The sequence below is a fragment of the Medicago truncatula genome, chromosome 5 (assembly GCF_003473485.1).
Source record: "Medicago truncatula cultivar Jemalong A17 chromosome 5, MtrunA17r5.0-ANR, whole genome shotgun sequence".
Taxonomy (NCBI): domain Eukaryota; kingdom Viridiplantae; phylum Streptophyta; class Magnoliopsida; order Fabales; family Fabaceae; genus Medicago; species Medicago truncatula.
This window is the reverse complement of record NC_053046.1, coordinates 24,771,753-24,790,055: the sequence shown is the minus strand read 5'-3', so window position 1 is coordinate 24,790,055 and position 18,303 is coordinate 24,771,753. Positions and strand designations below refer to the sequence as shown.

The 18,303-nt window shown below is 31.8% G+C and overlaps 3 protein-coding genes across 5 annotated transcripts; all 3 read left to right on the top strand.

The window, feature by feature from the left end:
* Positions 1 to 2,812: 2,812 nt before the first annotated feature.
* LOC11438423 (uncharacterized) lies at positions 2,813 to 6,668 on the top strand. Of its 2 annotated transcripts, none has more exons than XM_003614490.4 (6): positions 2,813 to 3,190; positions 3,825 to 3,895; positions 3,996 to 4,118; positions 4,448 to 5,275; positions 5,366 to 5,576; positions 5,682 to 6,668. In XM_003614490.4, exons 1-6 carry the CDS (start codon positions 2,899 to 2,901, stop codon positions 6,212 to 6,214), a joined length of 2,058 nt encoding a protein of 685 aa, XP_003614538.1. In that variant the 5' UTR covers positions 2,813 to 2,898; the 3' UTR covers positions 6,215 to 6,668. The 2 variants fall into 2 exon arrangements, with proteins under 2 accessions (XP_003614538.1, XP_003614539.2); XM_003614491.4 differs by having other exon boundaries at positions 2,893 to 3,190; positions 3,838 to 3,895.
* Positions 6,669 to 8,178: 1,510 nt separating this feature from the next.
* On the top strand, positions 8,179 to 12,072 carry LOC11433760 (uncharacterized). Of its 2 annotated transcripts, XM_024784365.2 has the most exons (4): positions 8,179 to 8,333; positions 8,468 to 8,604; positions 8,814 to 8,895; positions 11,830 to 12,072. In XM_024784365.2, the coding sequence occupies exons 2-4, from the start codon at positions 8,488 to 8,490 to the stop codon at positions 11,994 to 11,996; spliced, it is 366 nt and encodes a 121-aa protein (XP_024640133.1). In that variant the 5' UTR covers positions 8,179 to 8,333; positions 8,468 to 8,487; the 3' UTR covers positions 11,997 to 12,072. The 2 variants fall into 2 exon arrangements, with proteins under 2 accessions (XP_024640133.1, XP_003614537.1); XM_003614489.4 differs by having other exon boundaries at positions 8,181 to 8,604.
* A 649-nt stretch (positions 12,073 to 12,721) lies between these two features.
* On the top strand, positions 12,722 to 14,681 carry LOC11433759 (uncharacterized). Its single transcript, XM_024784364.2, has 3 exons — positions 12,722 to 13,637; positions 13,733 to 13,814; positions 14,199 to 14,681. The coding sequence occupies exons 1-3, from the start codon at positions 13,500 to 13,502 to the stop codon at positions 14,363 to 14,365; spliced, it is 387 nt and encodes a 128-aa protein (XP_024640132.1). The 5' UTR covers positions 12,722 to 13,499; the 3' UTR covers positions 14,366 to 14,681.
* The last annotated feature ends 3,622 nt before the right edge of the window (positions 14,682 to 18,303 follow it).

Here is an 18,303-nt window from a genome sequence, read left to right as displayed (position 1 = left end):
TGTAACAATTAATGCAAAAACAATATATCTTTGAACAATGATTAACAATCACCACCAAATATTACCTAGTTGCAGCAATGGATTGTGAAAACGCCTCAACTTTTACGGTCTTTGGTTAAGCTTATTCGATAACACCTCAAGTTGATCCAAGTTTCTATAAACATAGTTCATTTGTTCAGTTTACACTACCATTGTTAAATCCAGTGTAAGAACAAATTAATTTGTTTACATTTGTGCAAACAATTATAAAGTATCTCACCTACGTGCTTGAGCAGATAAGTCTCTTGGTGAAAACTAGAGCACCTAGGAAGTTCCAGTCAGTTGTGATTGAGCAAGGGAAGTCTTTAAGAGTTATCCTAAAGCAAAGAGAAGTCTCTGAGAGTTATCCTTGAGCAAGAAGTCTTTAGGTAGAGTCCTGGAGGAGGAAGTCTTAAGCAGTTGTGCTTAAGTTAGAAGTCTCTTGCAGTTGTGCTTGAGCATTGAGAAGTCTCTTGGAAGAGTCCTTGAGAAATTTGTAATCCTATGTTATTATAGTGAAATCCCTTGGAAGTGCAAGGGGACTGGACTACTCTTGTGTTATGGGAGGAACCAATATAAATCGCTTTGTGTCTGCTTTCTCTTTCTTTATCTCTTTATATGTTTTATTTGTGTGTTATGTATTTTATCCGTTGCATTCCGTAGGGGTGTTCGCGGTACGGTTTAGTTCGGTTTTGAGGCTAAAGTCATCCGAACCGCAAGATAAAAGTACATGCGGTTTGATTTGGTTCGATTGACTTTTAAAATAAAATTTGAACAAAACCAAACCAAACTAATGCAGTTTGGGTTGGATCGGTTGGTGCAGTTTTTTCGAGACAATATTATTTTTTGTTACCAACATTAAAATCGAGTTAAAAAAACTATAACAAAATATATTTTCAACAATGTTTTAAATTTCATATCACATTACAATTTTATTTTCACAAAACAATATAGACAAAATTTAAAATATGGACAAAAAATAATCCTATTATGTAAGAAATGTAAAAGACCAGGATTTATCATTCTATAAAATTTTATTTTATAAAAGTTTTCATTTTTTTTAAATAAAAAGTAAAGAAGAAACTTAATGAGAGAAAAAAAAATCATCGAGTTTCTATGATTATTGATCTAGGTGACATATGTTCAATAAGCGTTTTTCTTATGTTGTGGTTTGGTTCGGTTCGGTTGATCAAATAAAAACCGCAAACCGAATCAAACCATGCGGTTGAATAAAAAATTGATCCGAATACATTCAAATCAAATACGGTTTCAATTTGTGTGTGATTCGGTTTGCGGTTTTTTTATTGGATGAATTGATTCTGTTTTGAACACCCTAGCATTCTGACTCTATGTCGGAATCTGCATCCCTTAAATTCTAACCAAGTTTTAACACTCGGAAAAAGAAAATCATAAAAAACCAACATAATTCAACTTCTTCTTATGTTTTATATAATTATCGCAATGTTACACGACCCGTGTGCAAAATCACATGTCTTTTACTGGTTGTAAGGAAAAAAATTGACTACTCCAAAAACTAATTATCGTAATTTATTTCTCTAACTTATTTCAAAATAAAACTTTTTTCTTTAACCGGACGCAATCAATTAAAAAAATTAAATGTAGAATATTTTTGTTATCATTCATTCAACTGAAAGTATGACACAATTAATTAATTCCTTTATTTCTTTATACTCCTTCCAAAAACTAATTTCTTGATTTTTTTTTTTTTGGTTTGTCATCAAATACTCGATTTCAATATTCTTTTTTATTTTGAATAAATATTTTATTTTAATATGACGTCATCCCATTTATTGAAGTTTAGTAAAAATACTGCTTTCGGTCCGTCAATCAACTCTTTAATGATTTTAATGAAAAACAATCTTAAGAAATCTTATCTTTTCATGAAAGAGTTTTTCTTGTTAAAATTACATCCCACAAAATCCATCAAAATTCAATTTATTAAACAATCATTCGAAATTTGAATGATTTTGAATATCACAAGACTTTTTTTAAGTGATGAAAAGTTTTGATTGAATACCTCAAGACTTTTTTAAAATGACAAAGAGTTTTGATTGAATACCACAAGACTTTTTTTAAGTTGCAAAAAGTCTTAATCGAATACCACAAGACTTTTTCATAATTAAAAAGTCTTTTAAAATTCTATAGAATCCTAATCCAATACATCCCCTTAGAATATTTTTTTGACCAAAAAAGGTTAGAATTATTTGTACTAACTTTTATTTTAATTCATCTAAATTTTTTGATAGACTTTTAATCTCTCAAAAATATTTCATCACCATTTCTTTTCCCTACTTTTTACTCAACTCATGTCTAAACTTTATATTTTAACGAAATTTTCTAAAAAGTGTAGAATATTATGATAATTTCTTTAAAAATAATTGATATTTTTTTTTGTAGTTCGCGGTTCGAACCTCGTACCTTACATATATTATGCATTATCCTTACCAAGTCAGGTAAGTTGAGTGACATATTTATTTATAGTGATTCCAACATATTTATTCTTAAAAAAAAAAAAAAAAAAAAAAAAAACCAGATAGAGTTGACAGGTGGCATTGAGTGTGAGACAGTGATCCTGGAAATGAATTCTTTCCTTTCTACATCGGCAATTCCGGGTGCTACCATTGATGATGCTTCCTCATTACCTTGCAAAATAAAGGACAAAATCGTAATTAACCATTGCCGCGTCATTTCCTACGACTTTCCTATATATCATCATCACACGACCAATCTCAACCGTACGATCAACCTCCCTTATTCTCAGATCTCGAAACCCTAGAACCCAATCATCCACCACTCTCTATAAATCCCAATTCAAACCCTCCCTCTCTCTTTGAAAAAATTGAATTATATCGTATCGTTATGGCTTTGAAAGAGAGATTGGCTTCATCTTCTGAAACGACGTCGTCACAAGATGAACAAAAAAGATACGTTACGTGGGAAGAGAAATTTGTGTCGATGGATAAAGGTAGAAGAGAGGTTCGTTATTTTCTGAAGAAGAAAAATGGTGAATTGGATCTTGCTCTTATTGGTAAAGAGAAGAGTTCTAGGCATATGAGTTATCATTATGCGATTAGAAACTCTTCTTTTGCTCCTTTTTTTAGACTTAAATCTCGTAGAGAAGTTGTTAATTGGTTAGATTCTATTGTTCAAGGTCAGTTTCATTTCTATCTTTTTGTTTTGTCAACTTTTTGATCTGTTTTGTTTGTTATTCGTTAATTCGATTCTTAATTCATGTTTGATTCATAGCCTTTTTCATCCTTTTCTTAATTAATCTTAAAAAAGTGTTTTTTTTCAATGAACTCTGAGATTTGTTTTGTTTATTTTTCTTAATTTTCATCTTAATTCGTTAGTTCGAGTCTTTTATTGGTTCAAATTAATATTTCTTTTGTTTTGTGTTTAGTGTTTATTGTTTTCATTTTTGTTTTTGTATTTGTAATTGGTCTGTTTTCTAGATCTCTCGCGTGTGGGGTTTTTGGTTTTTTATCATGGTTTTGTGTCACTGATTTTGATTTTTGTTTTTGTTTTTTCTAGATCTGAAATTGTTAGCATATTTCGATTTCAATTTTACCTTTGTGGACCATATAAAAATTTTCTTTTTAATTTTGTAAATTAGTGTTTTCATTGGTTAGGTTTCTTGTGAATTTTGTTTTGATGTGCCTTGAATCTCTTCTCATATTAATACCACTGATTTTTTTTTTTTTTTGTTTTTTTTTTTTTTGGATAATATTCTTTTTTCAATGTAATTGAAGTTAAAATTTGTTCCTGTTTGCCTCTGAAATTTTCAGATTCTTCTTCCAGGGATGCGAATATGGCTGTCAGAGAACATGGTTATGAACCTGAGATTGGAGCATTGAAGGTATTAAATTCAATTATTGTTATGTTTATTAATGATAATGATTCTTTCAATTAATTTTGTATCAAATTAAATTCCTCATTGAATTATTTTGATTTTTCAGGATAATCAACTGCTATCTCTGAACCCTTGTTCAAAAGAATTCACATGGTTAGGGTTACCTTGGACATGTAGGAAAAGAAGAAACCACTATCAGGCATTTCGGAAGGACGGCTTTCAGATATCTGTGAGTCATCATCATCTTTGTTTCCCTTTTTTTTTTTTTTTTAAATACCAATTCTGATGCTTTGCCAGTGTTAAATATTTTACACATGTCAGCCAATCACAATTTAGTTGTATGGTTTTAAGTTAGAGTCGATGAAAGTCAGATTTTTTTTTTTAAGATCTAACCGTTATAATCGACAACAATAAAAACAATCTTTCCACTGTTGGTGGTGCATAAAAGTTATATCTCTGTTTTTTGTTTCTTTGGCTATTTGTGTTTGCCTCGAATATATTGTAATCTGACTCTTGTAATATTGATTTTTCCTGCTGCTTTCGCAAATTGATTTTCAGGTGTATGATTTTGTGTTTGTTTTAGCAGAGGAGAACAAACGTCTGGTTGCCTACTTGGAAGACATGTACGAGGGTTCCAAAGGCAACAAGATGGTTGTAGTTCGCTGGTTTCACAGAATTGACGAGGTTGGTTTTGTTTTGCCCCACAGTTTTAGTGAAAGAGAGGTTTACTTTTCTCCTTATCTACAACGTCTGAGTATTGAATGCATAGATGGTTTGACTTCCGTCCTCAGTCCACAGCACTACGCCAAGTTTCGGAACAAAGCTCGACACGCTCGTCCAGAACCATATGTGTGCAGCAAGAAGTTTGGTAAGGATGATGTCAAGGATTTTGATATAACTCAAATGGAGGGTTATTGGAAACAGGAAATACTGAAGCAAATGTATCCCCACGTGGAGTCAAACTCCAGTGGTAGTTCAGGGAAATCTGATGATGGACCAGAACTGGAAGAAAACCTCCATTCTTCTTCTGCGATAAGACCAAAGAAGAAGCAGCGGTGTACAAAGGTTGATGGAAAAGATGCTGTTGAGTTAGGTTCTCTTCAATTAGAAAAATTGAGTAATTGTAAGATTGATGCCAAAACCAGTAGCGGTAACAAGTTGGAGGGTTCTGTAAAACTGGTTGGAACCACCAAGTTGGCCACAATCAAAGAGACAAATGAAGCTTCACAGTATTTAGCTGTAGGTTCCAATGTTGAGGTCCTCTCTCAAGACAGTGGGATTAGAGGTTGTTGGTTTAGAGCTTCTGTTATCAAGAGGCACAAAGACAAAGTGAAGGTGCAATATCATGACATCCAGGATGCAGAGGATGAAGCTAACAACCTTGAGGTGTGTTAAAATATCTTTTATATTTTTCATTAGTATTGGTAGACTTGATATATGACATGACTGATATTTTTTTTATTAATTTTCTTGAAGGAATGGATTTTAGCTTCTAGACCTGTGGTACCTGATGATCTGGGTCTCCGAGTAGAAGAGAGGACCAAGATCCGACCACTATTAGAGAAACGTGGAATATCTTTCGTGGGTGATGTTGGTTACATTGTTGATGCCTGGTGGCATGATGGATGGTGGGAAGGCATTGTTGTTCAAAAAGAATCTGATGATAAATATCATGTTTATTTCCCAGGTATGACCTTATAATTTGTATCATAATTATGTTTAAGCTTTGTAAACGTTTTTGTGGTCCTTGTAATATTAGGCGTCGTATTAATTTTGAAGTTGATGTTTGCAGGGGAAAAGAAGATGTCAATATTTGGACCATGTAACTTGAGGCATTCTCGAGATTGGACAGGGAATGGATGGGTAAAGGTGAGGGAAAGGCCTGATATTGTGACCTGTAAATTATCAAGCTTAAAAGCAAAACAAAGTTCCTGCAAATCTGAGGAGGACAGCAAATCAACTGTAGCATCTATCGGAGATGGAATACAATCTAAGCAGGCTGATGCTTACTCGGGTTCTTCTGAAAGGGATAAACTTAGAAAGAATGAGGAAGTTCCAGATCTTGTGAAGGATGTTTTATCATTACAGTTAAGGTGGAAGTCATCAAGGAAGAGGAATCGAAGTGGCACTTCTCAGCAGAAGCAACAGAGCAATGACATACATAGGAAACTGTCGCCGAAGTTTCTGCAGTCTGATGCTACTGATAGTTTTGTGGTTCCAGCTTCATTGAAGGTTGATCATGATGACTATAAATACCAGGGAGATCCTTCCATTTTCGGTTCCTCAGTCGTGCCGTCTTTAACCAACATGGTTATGTGTAGGTGACTCCATGTTGTTTTTTTTTTAGAATGGTGTCTACATTTTAGGTTATTTTCTTCATCCTCCCACTTAGCAGAAACACATATTTAGTTTTAACACTTGAACTTTAGTGCATCCATTCGATGCCTTCTTTCTCATGGTTTCTTCAACTGTGTTCTTCCTAACTTAGGTGCTAGCCTTTTGTTTCCCTTCTAGTTATCTTGTTTTAGCATATTTCGTGGCATCGGAGCCTCAATTTATTTGAAGCCCAAGGAAGCAAGGATGATGCCTGCATAAGTTTTGGCAGGACAGTTTAACCTAGTGGAATAACCAACATTGGCTTTGACTTTAGGGATGGTTTTTACCATTGTTTGCTAGCCCATGCAATGTGTAACATTGGCCAATGATAATAGAAGTTTTACCTTTCTTGTGCCTTGTTTTCTTAATTTCAATTGATGAATGTCTTTTATTCTCTCTGCCATTTGTTGTTTCATTACACGTTCTTTACATTAATCCCCAGTTTTGTTGTATTGTATTCATTTATTTAGAAATCATATGGGTTGTAGCCATTTATTTTATACATTAGTGTTCCATTATGTACAAAAATCAACTCTCAAAGAAAGTGCACTATGTATAATTGTATATATTGTGTATACAAGAACAATATTCTCCCATGGTGGAATTGTCCTATACTATTTTTAAGGGATAATTTTTTTTTTTTTCTTTCTAAAATTTACTCAGTATCAATATATCGAAACATAATCCACATGTTTAAGTGATATTTTAGCAAGTTGAGTAGGTGTTTTGTACTTACTTGTGAATCCAATCCAAACCATATATATAATATAAGTCAAAGCCGCCTAGTAGAATAATTTGAGTGTTTAGTTTCTTTGCCGTATTGAGTTTGAATATCTATGCCAGCTAACCAGGAAATTGACCACCTTCCTTGCATATGGATATGTCCAAATCAGAGATATACATCATCCAAAAAAAGGACCCACTTGTTTGACTTTAATATTATCATTATTATTATTTTACAATATTTGAGGCCCTACGGTCGTGGATCGGGGGATCCAATGCTATTTGTTTGAACTTCTATGAGGTCAGCTTATCTACTTTTGTTAAACCTAATTAAGACACCTTTAAATAGATCTAGGTTCTTTGATGTCAAAATTTTATAGAACTAGATCATCCCGTGCTAGTCATATCGAAGGTAATATTTGACGGTTTAGATGAATGTCATGATTGTCATATATTATTTTATAATATTAAGAAGTATAAATGTTGGTACTGTATCATAACATAATATTTCCATGACATCATCCTTGATAACGTAATATAATAGGTTAAGTATAGCGAGACGAATTAATATTTATAAGTAAGAGATTATGTTAAGTATAGTCAGACGAGCTAACAGTTATTCCTTTCCAAAAAAATAGCATCTAAATAGGAACATAATTTTACTTTAGATAAACATTAAATGCAAAAGTGTGGAGGAAAAAAGTTAATGTTTTAAAAATTGGATCGGAAGACTACATTTTTTTTGGAAATAAAAGAATTTTTTTGATTGGTTCAATTTTGGTTGTATTATAATTGGTGAATAATATTTGATTTTAAGTTGATTCGTCGAATTATGGCTGTTTCAAACTTTATTATCACATTTTTATATTTTATATTTTTATGTTTTTGTATTTTTTTTTAAAGAAGTATTTATTTATTATTTGGTTCAATCATGGTTGAATCGATTGATTCAATTTAACCATGGTCGAATGTTTCATCAATTCGATCTATGATAAAGTTTTATAAGTTGGATTTTATGAGTTTGTTTTAACTTGAGTTTGAACCAATAATTTCTCACTTTTTCATACTTAACGTAGGAGTCTAATCTCAAGTAAACTTGACAAAAAAAACAAACTCCATCTCCCTTAAATACTATCAGTTTAGTTGGTTTATTGAATTAGCTTGATGGCTGTTTTAGTAAGCAACATTGAAGGAATAATCCTAATATTAAGAAAGTGACAATTAAGCACTATGTGGGGAATATATACGCACGTTAGTTAAAGAACAATCTCTGTCAACTTAGGCATAATACCTTTTTCACTTCAACATGTTGAGTTAAGCCACCAACCACTAAACAATATACATGGTATGGTATTGTTCTATCAGTGTAGAAGGAGCTGTTCATAGATCATTTTCTGCATATTTATCTCTCAAAAACCATGTGATTGAACCTTCTAACCTATTGAATTTATATAATATAAAAGCTTCTTTATGATACAGCTCCACACCTAATCATAGTTATGGCTTTTAAAGATAGTGCTAAAAGTGAGCTTCAAGAAATTGCTATAAAAAGTTCAAAGAATTTTCCTCTATTTGGGACTAGTCTAGCATCTATAGAATCTTTGTCCATGCCAAAGGTTTGTATTTTCACTTACTTAATTTTGGGTTTTGATTTATGTTTAGGTTGACAGCAAAATTACGGTGGCATCGTGATTTTGTGAAGCTCCAAAATCAAGACGGCTCACCACGATTTTGCCAATCTCGCCGTCGGTCCAAACATAAATTTGGTCAAATGGTTTTTTAGAGTATTCAGCCTGATGGTTTGGTTATGTTGCTATAAAAACAGGTTCATGAGGTTGTTCTTTCAGCAGATATGCAGTGTGAGAAGTGCCAAAAGAGGGTTATTGACATTATTACTAAAATGAATGGTAAGAATTTTATTATTTTAAAAAATTCATTTAATTGCCAATTTAGAGCTATACTTTTTTAAGATTATTTTGAGAGGAAACAACATTAGTATTACAAATTTAGGGCTATACCTTTTCAAGATTTTTCTTTGAGAGGAAATCTCATTAGTTTTTTCTTTAAAACCAAACCATAAACAAACCCACCTAAATTGATACTGGAGAGAACCGAGTCCGAGACCTTAGGATGAAACATACTCTAAAGTCATAAGTTAACACTATCAGATCCAACCCAAATGGGTTATGAAATGCCATTAGTAAATTAGTTTGTTGAAGATGAAATTGTTACATGATTTGAACTTTGAAGCTTTTCAAAGACTTTGTTATAAAGAATCCAAGTTAAAATTCCTAGAAAAGTATTCCATGGGAGACAAAGAGGGTGGGGCACACGTTGAAAGAGGTGGTCCTTGTTGGTTTCCACCTAGAAATAGCCTGGCATTTGTTTGGTAGCAAATACTATTATGAGTCTCAGATTTCAAGTTCTATTGAAAATTTTATCAATCCAATCTCATTCCTATATAAAACATCAAATCTTTATTGGATGGTCAATATTCACCGTAATTTTTATGTACTTATAAATAGTCTTTCACTATAAACTCGTCTTTTGTATTACGGTGGATGCGTCAGAATCACAGTGATCCACCGTAATTTTATATAGTCATTCGCCGTATAAATCTATGTTTGGTATTACAGTTGGATACGTCAGAATCACATCGATCCACCGTAATTTTTTTAAAACACAATAGTTTGTAGTTTCTACAAGATTACGGCGAGTCGCGTAATTCACCTACAATGATATTAAATATAGTCTAGACATGCATTATTATATGTAGGGGCTGTGGTTTGAATCTCAGACACCCAACTTATTCATCTTAAAAAAGGTGAATTCCGGCCACTGGACTACTTGACAAAAAAAACATAGTCTGAGTTTTTGGACTTAAGAAAACTCATCTCATAATACAACTATTAATGTTTACGTGTGTTAAAATAATATAATACCCTCTGAAGCCCAGATACGAGATATAATACAGATACGATACTGCAACGATACGCCGAATACGAAAAAATTTCAAAAATCAAGATACGATCCGGCTAAGATACATTAATAAAAAAATTACATAATTAAATGTACAATATAATTATAACTATTTTTTAATATGCAAATATATTAACAAACAAAAGAAACTAGTCATAGGCTCGTAACACATCAACATAAATATAAATAATATTAACGATTAAGAGAGTGATGATATTTAGTCAGTTACATACACAATATATCCCAAAAAGAATGTTATACTATATCCAAAAGGAACATTGTTAGTGTTATACTATATCGATCCAAAAAAGAAGCACTATATCCAAAAAGAACACATCAGTGCTCAAGAGTTAAATTATTTTAGTTAACATTAATTGAGAAGTATCGAGGCAGGTATCAGTGCAGGATAATTATCAGATACTCTTCTGATACGTATCAGAAATTATCGATAATTATTTTTAAAAAAATAACAATAATCTTTGGATACTCTCCTGATACGTATCGGGCAGGTATCGATGCATGCAGATGATACAATACGTCATCAATTTTGAAGTATCGGGCTTCATAGGGATAAATTTTCAACAAAATTGAATATTTGAATTCCTCTTTACTTGGAAATAATTTTTCAAAAAGTGTGAGGAATATAAAATACTTCTTTTGTTATGATTTTACATACTTTTTTTAGTAAGTCAACCTTTGGAATTTTCTATTCTTAGTTTTTGTCGAAACTGCTAGCGTTACTATTTTTGACTGGACCGAAACTGCTATTGTTAGTTACAAACTTGTCTTCATCTTCTTCTTTTTCACACATAATAACTGTCTTCATCTATCAATGATCATAAATTCTTACTTAAACTCACTGTTTGATGACTCATTTCTAAATTCTAAGCCACCAAGTAAGACACAGAAAAGAACAAAGCTGCTCTTAGTTTTGTCAAGCGTGATGCACATAATGACAAAATAGTCAACTGCTCTTATTTTGTTGTAGCATCAAGCAAATATCTTTGAAAATTAAACTAATCATATGATTAACCATTACATACTAGTTTGCTTTTATTATATATATATTTATTGGCCGACATTGCATTTTTTTGTTTGTTTTTCTTTGGTTTAAACTTATTTTTGGCCCCCTAACTTTGTAGTAGTTGCGATTTTGACTGTATTAAAAAAAAAATCACATTTCAACCCTTAAGTTTCCCTCTTTTGCAACTTTCAATTTTTTTTGAAGAAGCTAAATTAACCCACCTAAATTGATATCAGAGGGAATCGAACCTGAGACATTGGGGAGGAGCACACTTCCAAGTCCCAAGCCAATACCACTAGACCAACCCAAGTGGGTTTGCAACTTTCAATCTTGATCATTCAAAATCAACCATTCAAGACGGTAGAAGATCAAGAAACCAATCTCAAACCATATTCTTTGTACTAGTTGTCGAGCTTATTTAATCTTGCTTAAGAGAATCTCCCACTTGCTATTATTGTCTTGAATAGTTGATTTTAAATGATCAAAATTAAAAATTGCAAAAAAAAAAAAAAAAAGAAACTTAGGGGGCTAATGCAAAGTTAGGGGACCAAAAGTGTTTAAGCATTTTTCTTTTAAAGAGTCTACCACTGAAATTCACATAAATTAGGTGTAGATAAATGGAGAACTACTACATGTTTAATCCTACATATCAAAAAATCGCATACATCTACTATGTTTTATCATATGATTTGTACTTACATGACATGTTGCTTTTATTTTATTGCTTCTTTGTCACAATAATAGGAGAATTTGATGTTTTGACAAAAAACATCAATTAAACTAAATTGCTTAATAACTTTGCTAACTCTTGATGCTTGCCTCAATTATGATTATTCAGTAGAGACAGAGTCCATGGAAGTGAATGTGTTGGAAAAGAAAGTGACACTTACATTCATATTACCAACTGTGGCTAAAGGAATCACTAGGCAAATTACCCCCATCAGCAGGAATCATCTCCCTAAAGTTGCCATTACCAAACGTTTATTTCAATCTTCCCTTCATTAGCAAAGGATCTGTATGTTTAGAAATGATATTTTGTTTATTGATTTGACAATGTGCATAAACAATTTTTTTGGGCTCATGATTGAATAATAAATCGTTCATTTAAAAAATAAATAAATAAAGCAATGGTTAAAACAAATACTGATGCATGGCCTTCAGCACAGAATCAGGGGCGGATCTTGAGTTATTATGTTGGAGGTGTTAAATTCTGATAAAATATATATTAAACAGTATCAAAAAAGTACCAGAATTACGAATTGTTGTGGTGGTTTGATTACATGAGTGTTACATAGAATACAATTGAAATATAAAAAGGAGGGGGTGGGCGAGTCAATTACACGCCCTCCAATCCATTAGGAGGTTGTTTAACCACTACATCAACCCTAAAGTATGTGTTATATAACGACTAATATGTTATTTGTAGAGAAGTTGGGGGTACAGTGGCTCCTATGAATCTCCACGGAGATCCACCGCTGCCCAGAACAATGATAACTCTTTCTCTTTTTAATCAAGCACTTTACTCTTTCGCTAAAAAGAAGTTATGTTTGTAAACTTATCAATCAAAAATGTATTTTATAGTCTAGGAATCTAAAGAAGAAGTTCCTCAATTGTTATTTCCAAAATCAATTTATTATCAAGGAAATTATTTGGCGATATCAAGCATGTAGCATAGCCTTATGAAATCTTGAATGTTAATGTGTGCGTAAAATGTGATATTTTAAACATATTTTCAAAAAGAAATTTTATAATCTAGTTTGCAACCGTTGTGAACCTATTTCAAAATTAGTGCATTTTACCTTCTATTTTAATCTGGGGTGTCATAAGAAATCCTTATATATTTATTTTCCACCTAGTAAACTCGGTCGAGGAGTATGATAAACTAGTAGATATAATAAATTACGATGGGTTGGTCTAGTATCGTTGGTTTGGACCTTGAAGTATACTCCTTTCAAGTTGTCACATCGATTCTTCCATGTGCCAATTTCGTTGGACTAGTTTAATTTTTTAAAATAAAAAATAAACTATGACTATACGAGGATTATTTATTTTTTTTGTTTGAAGGAGATTATATGAGGATTATTAAAAGCATAAACTACAACTTGGAATGGAAGCTCACAAAATTACTCGATCAAAACCCAGCTCAATGATCCGTTTGATAGCTTATAATTATATAGTTTTATACTTGAAAATACAATTAAAATACTTAATTACTTATACATGACATAAGACATAAGCCACTTTATTAAAATTACAAAAGAGAGAAAAAGATGCTTAACAACTTTCTAATGTTGCTTTAGGTAATGCACATCATGTGCTTGAAGAGATGCTTCACCTTGCCATGTTGTTTTCAAATAAATGAAGCGTTAAGATAAGGTATAGGATATTAATAAAACTTACAATATAAACAACAACCTCTTAACCTAGTCCAACTCCAAGTAGAATCAGATTCCAAAATATAAAAATTATATTATTTCTTATAAAAACAAATTACAAAATTATAAATACATGTTGATCAAAGACAATGAACATTCATATTCTCAAATCCCCACAAAGTCATTTTCATTTTCTTTGTGCCTTTTGGCTAATATATACAAAAGAAAATCAATCCTGGGTTCCGTTCAGTCCAACCCTTTGTCCGAAAAGGCAAGTTTTTGTTCTATTTCCATTTCCTTCACAAAAAATTATTAATTGCATTTTGGTGATAGATTTTAATATTGGTTGCGTTTTTATAATTGCAGTATTGTTGTATGATCATGAGAATCAACGTTGACTGTAATGCTTGTTGTAGAAAATTAAGGAGAATAATTCTAAGGATGAAAGGTAGAATATTTTAAATGCTAATTTAGAATATGGTTGGTAAATTATATAATATTTTTGTTTTTTGTTTTCTATAAATTCTCGTCACAAGAAGTAGTTATATTTGGAGGCATGCCGGACATCAAATATGGTTACTTTTCTCAATCGGAATTTGAACCTTAGTTCGCCATGTTGTAGAAGTTTAGACCCTTCCGTCAAACCAACGAGGTTGATTCTAGTGCATGTTGAGTCTAATGCAATGTGCTAAACTACCCACAATGTGGTGAACCTAAACTTGAATTCCGAGAGATGTATATATCCATATTAGTATCCGACACGCCTCAAATAAGTAGAGTTTGGTGGTTAGTTCTAAGTTTCTAACTGCCCATTTCTCATTTCATATTGAAGTGATCGAAACCCATTTGATAGAGAAGCAGCAACGCAGGGTATGTGTATGTGGAAGATTTGTACCAGCAGATATTGCAATAAAGATAAAGAAGAAAATGAACCGTAGGGTTGAGATTCTTGAAGTTCAAGAATTTGAAGGCGAGGAACAAAATGAACTACCAAACTAATCTAAACTGAGAGAACATAGAAATTTCACATTCTTATAAGATGGTTATAGTTCCTTTCCTATCAGCCAAGATTTCAATGGCATATTTTGTATATAATAGTCAACTTTGTTGCAGTGGTTACTCCAAAACTATATGGAAAAAATGCAAGGGAAATGTTTGGACAACAAAATTGTTGTCCAACACCGTATCTCTCTAACTCAGATCAATTGTTACAAGTGATATATTTTTTATCGGTCAAATATATGTTTTCAATTTTAGATGTTTAAATAACATTTTTCAAAATGTAAATGCTATATTAGAAGGAAGATAAGAAGAATCTTCCTTGAAAATAATTTACTACATTAGTTACATTCAAAATTCGTTGAAAGTTAGGATATGATATTGTTCTCGAATTTTAAAGTTAGCTGAAGATTCAACTAATAACTCAAAACCGTGATTTTCTGTTTACTTCAAGCTATTATGCCAAAGAAATAACTTTGTTCATAAGTTATGAGTTCTTTAACTACTTCAAAGAGCGTTAAGTATGAATTTTGAATTGTTTGTGATCTACTAAACTAAAGAAAACGTAGATGAATTGCAAAGCAGAAAAATAAAAGTTAATTGGGAGAAAAATAATAAGTTTGATTGTTTGTGTACGTCTAAAATGACATGTACACTAGGTATTTATAAGCAATATAGACGGACATCGTATCCGTTTGAATTTGACACTCTTTTATACTACTTATATCGTATAGTACACTTGCTCTGAGTGTGTTTTTAGCACAACAAAATTGCACCATTCTAATTCACCCAAACTTTATTCCTATTGTTGAAAGTCATAAACCAAAGTGAATGTTAATAAAAGTCAGTGAGTGAAAGTCACAAATCAATGGTTCCATCTTTGCAATTGAAGTTAGTTAGGTGTTAGTTGGAACTTAGCTGAAGTTAAAGAAGCAAGTTATGTTACCAACAAAATTTGGTCATGATCAAAGTGTGTGCAAGTGATGTATATAGGTGACAATTATAAGCAATTGAGTTCATTCACATTCTATAAGTAAAGTTTACTATCTCAAACAACTTTCTCTATTTTCTTCTTGCTTGAGTGAACATAGTGATTTGTTCCATCATCTGGCATCAAGAGTTTCAGTTTGGTTCCAACCATTGCAAGTATTCAAGCAACGTAGGTCAAGATATATATTGAGAAAAATCCAAATCTCACATCGGATAGATGAGACTCCTGATGAGAGTTTATAAAGAGAAGACACTCCTCACCTCAAAAGTCGGTTTTGTAAGGATGGGTTAGGTTCCAAATTTCAACAATGTATGTGATGAACTATATGACAAATTGTGCAAACAAATGAAAATGGTGTTCGATTATGAAGATGCATGTGATCAAGTAAAGATAGGTGTCAACCCCATCACTCAAACCTTAATTGATGCACAAAAAGTTACACTTTCATCAATGTGTGAGTTTTGACATTTTTGAGAAGGCCGTAGATACTAAATCCATGAAGGAAGTATGGGATAGCCTTGAGAAACTATTTGTACCCAATTTTGTCTGATTACTCAATGTCTTTCTTCTCAACGGTAAAATTTTGTCTTTTATAAAAGTGAAACTATTCAAAAGGAAGTATGGGATTGCATTTGTTATGCAGCGGTCGGGGTTCGAACCCCGAACATTACACTTCTCCATAATTTAATTGTGTGAGCTCCAGCCACTAGACTACTTGACAAAAAAAAATTAAATCAAATTTTTCAATTAATTATTTTTTTGAAATGTTAACTAATGCCTCAGAAGCTCTCTGATTAAGAAAAACTAATATAGAAGTTTTGCATTGAAAAGTGGTGAAAAGTAGAATATTCAACTTTATGAAATTCAAAAAATTATTGTTTTTAATGAAAAATTCCTATTTTTACTTCCTTAACCGGTGCTCCGGGGAACTAGTTAACGTGATTTTTTTTTTTGGAAAGGTTAACCAGTTCCTTCGGGGCACTAGTTAAAGAATCATAAAAGGAAATATTTTCTTGAAAATTGTGTAAAGAATTATGTCGATTTCACTTTTTGTAACCTGAAAAAATGTTGCTTTTAATGCTAAATTCGTTTTTTCTTTACATTTTTAGCTGCTTAACGAGTGTTCCACTACTCCGAACACTGGTTAACATGACTTCTTTTTTTAATCATGTAACATAATGGCTAGATTAACGTACAATATGTGTGGAAAAATATTAAATCTAGTATATTAACTACAACCCTTACACATAATATTCCGATACCAACTGACTTACACTTAGACATGGCAACGGGGTGGGGCTGGGTTTTAACATACCCAGCCCCGCCCCCGTTTTACTCTACCCAGCCCCGCCCCAAACCCGACGACAATAGAAACTTTACCCACCAGACCTGCCCCAACGGGGATGAGTTTCCCGGCCCCGCCCCCACCGCACCCGCAAACTGTAGAAAAAAAAATTGTGTTTCAGCTCAAAATAAAATGGGCTTTTCAAGTTTCAACCATTCAACTTTAATTGCAAACTAGGAATAAATCTAATCCTTTTATGTATTCGTTTTTTGGTATATGAGTTTTTAAACCAATGTGCAGTTCTCTTTTATTTACTTCTCATTTATAAAACCAAAAGATATACTACCTCCGGTCCTATTTATAAGAAAAAGTTAATTTTTTAGATTCATTAAATAATTAATGTACCTAGCCTAGAAATAGACCAAATACATCAACTATTCAATGAATCAAAAAAGTAAATTGTTTCTTATATATAGGACCGGAGGGAGTAAATAACAGTGAGTTGTAAAGTGGGATGGGATTAATGAATTTGAGATGGGTTTCAACTTTCAAGAAAGACAATGAACGAAGATTACTTGCTCAAGAAAAGATTGTATAGATAAATGTTAGAGTAAATTATACTCCCCTCCCCTCAAAAATATTTGAATTACACTCCCCTCCCTTCTTATGTTAAAATATACACTCCCCTCTTTTGAAAAGTAAAATTGATACTTCCCTCCCTTATAAGATGCTTAAATTTCAACCTCATCCCTTAATAATTAAATATACACTACACTTTAATCTATTTTAACATAAATAAATATTTTTATAGTATATATTAATTTTGAATCACGATTTAAAAAATATAAATTTATTTTTTTATAATTTAAATGTCAATTATAAGCAAATTTAAATATTTTGTTATTAATTTTATAATTTGGAGTATAAAATTCACATTTAAATAATCATTACTTAATTGACTTCACTAATTTTTCACATATTTTAATTTTATTTTGGGTTGTTTCATATTTTATAATAGGATTTAAAACTATATGTTAATGAAATTGTTAATAAAAAATAGCGAAAAATATGTATTCAAATTTTGAGTATATTAAAATGAACATGTAATACTATTTTTCTTTGAATTGTGTTAGATTATTTTTTTATTTTTTAGATTTATAGAAATAAAAAATATATATTGAGGGAGTAAAGTGTAGATTTTAACATAAGAGGGGAGGAGAATGTAATTCAAGCTTCTCTTGAGGGATGAGAGTGAAAAAATTTCTAATAGGGGAGTGGACATTTTAACATAAGAGGAGAGGGTAGTGTAATTCAAACATCTTTGAGGGGAGGAAATGTTATTGAAAAACCCTCTATAACAAGAACATCAAATATGCTTTTATTTGTTTGAAAAAAAGATTACGTATAATACTCAAATATACTTGCCTAAGTGGATCAACGTTACCTTAGTTGATGGAGATGCTCCTTCCTTTAACAGTGATGTGAAGTGAAGAAGCTTATTCATTAAAGAGAGGAAAAGTAAGAATTGTTTGAGTTGAGTTAGATGGATGGTGTTGGAAACTGGAATTGGCTCGTTTCTCTTCTTCAAACTTCAGGGTGATAAAAGTTATAGGATTTAGTCATAGATGATTAGATACAAATTATAGCATATCATGATAACAA

Excerpts from the sequence above, each read along its gene's own strand:
- LOC11438423 (XM_003614490.4), top strand. The coding sequence starts at position 2,899 with ATGGCTTTGAAAGAGAGATTGGCTTCATCTTCTGAAACGACGTCGTCA. Across the intron at positions 5,276-5,365 it reads ATGAAGCTAACAACCTTGAG|GAATGGATTTTAGCTTCTAG; the intron begins GTGTGTTAAAAT and ends ATTTTCTTGAAG. Across the intron at positions 5,577-5,681 it reads ATATCATGTTTATTTCCCAG|GGGAAAAGAAGATGTCAATA; the intron begins GTATGACCTTAT and ends TGATGTTTGCAG.
- LOC11433760 (XM_024784365.2), top strand. The coding sequence starts at position 8,488 with ATGGCTTTTAAAGATAGTGCTAAAAGTGAGCTTCAAGAAATTGCTATA. Across the intron at positions 8,605-8,813 it reads AATCTTTGTCCATGCCAAAG|GTTCATGAGGTTGTTCTTTC; the intron begins GTTTGTATTTTC and ends CTATAAAAACAG. Across the intron at positions 8,896-11,829 it reads CATTATTACTAAAATGAATG|TAGAGACAGAGTCCATGGAA; the intron begins GTAAGAATTTTA and ends ATGATTATTCAG.
- LOC11433759 (XM_024784364.2), top strand. The coding sequence starts at position 13,500 with ATGTTGATCAAAGACAATGAACATTCATATTCTCAAATCCCCACAAAG. Across the intron at positions 13,638-13,732 it reads CCAACCCTTTGTCCGAAAAG|TATTGTTGTATGATCATGAG; the intron begins GCAAGTTTTTGT and ends TTATAATTGCAG. Across the intron at positions 13,815-14,198 it reads AATAATTCTAAGGATGAAAG|TGATCGAAACCCATTTGATA; the intron begins GTAGAATATTTT and ends TTCATATTGAAG.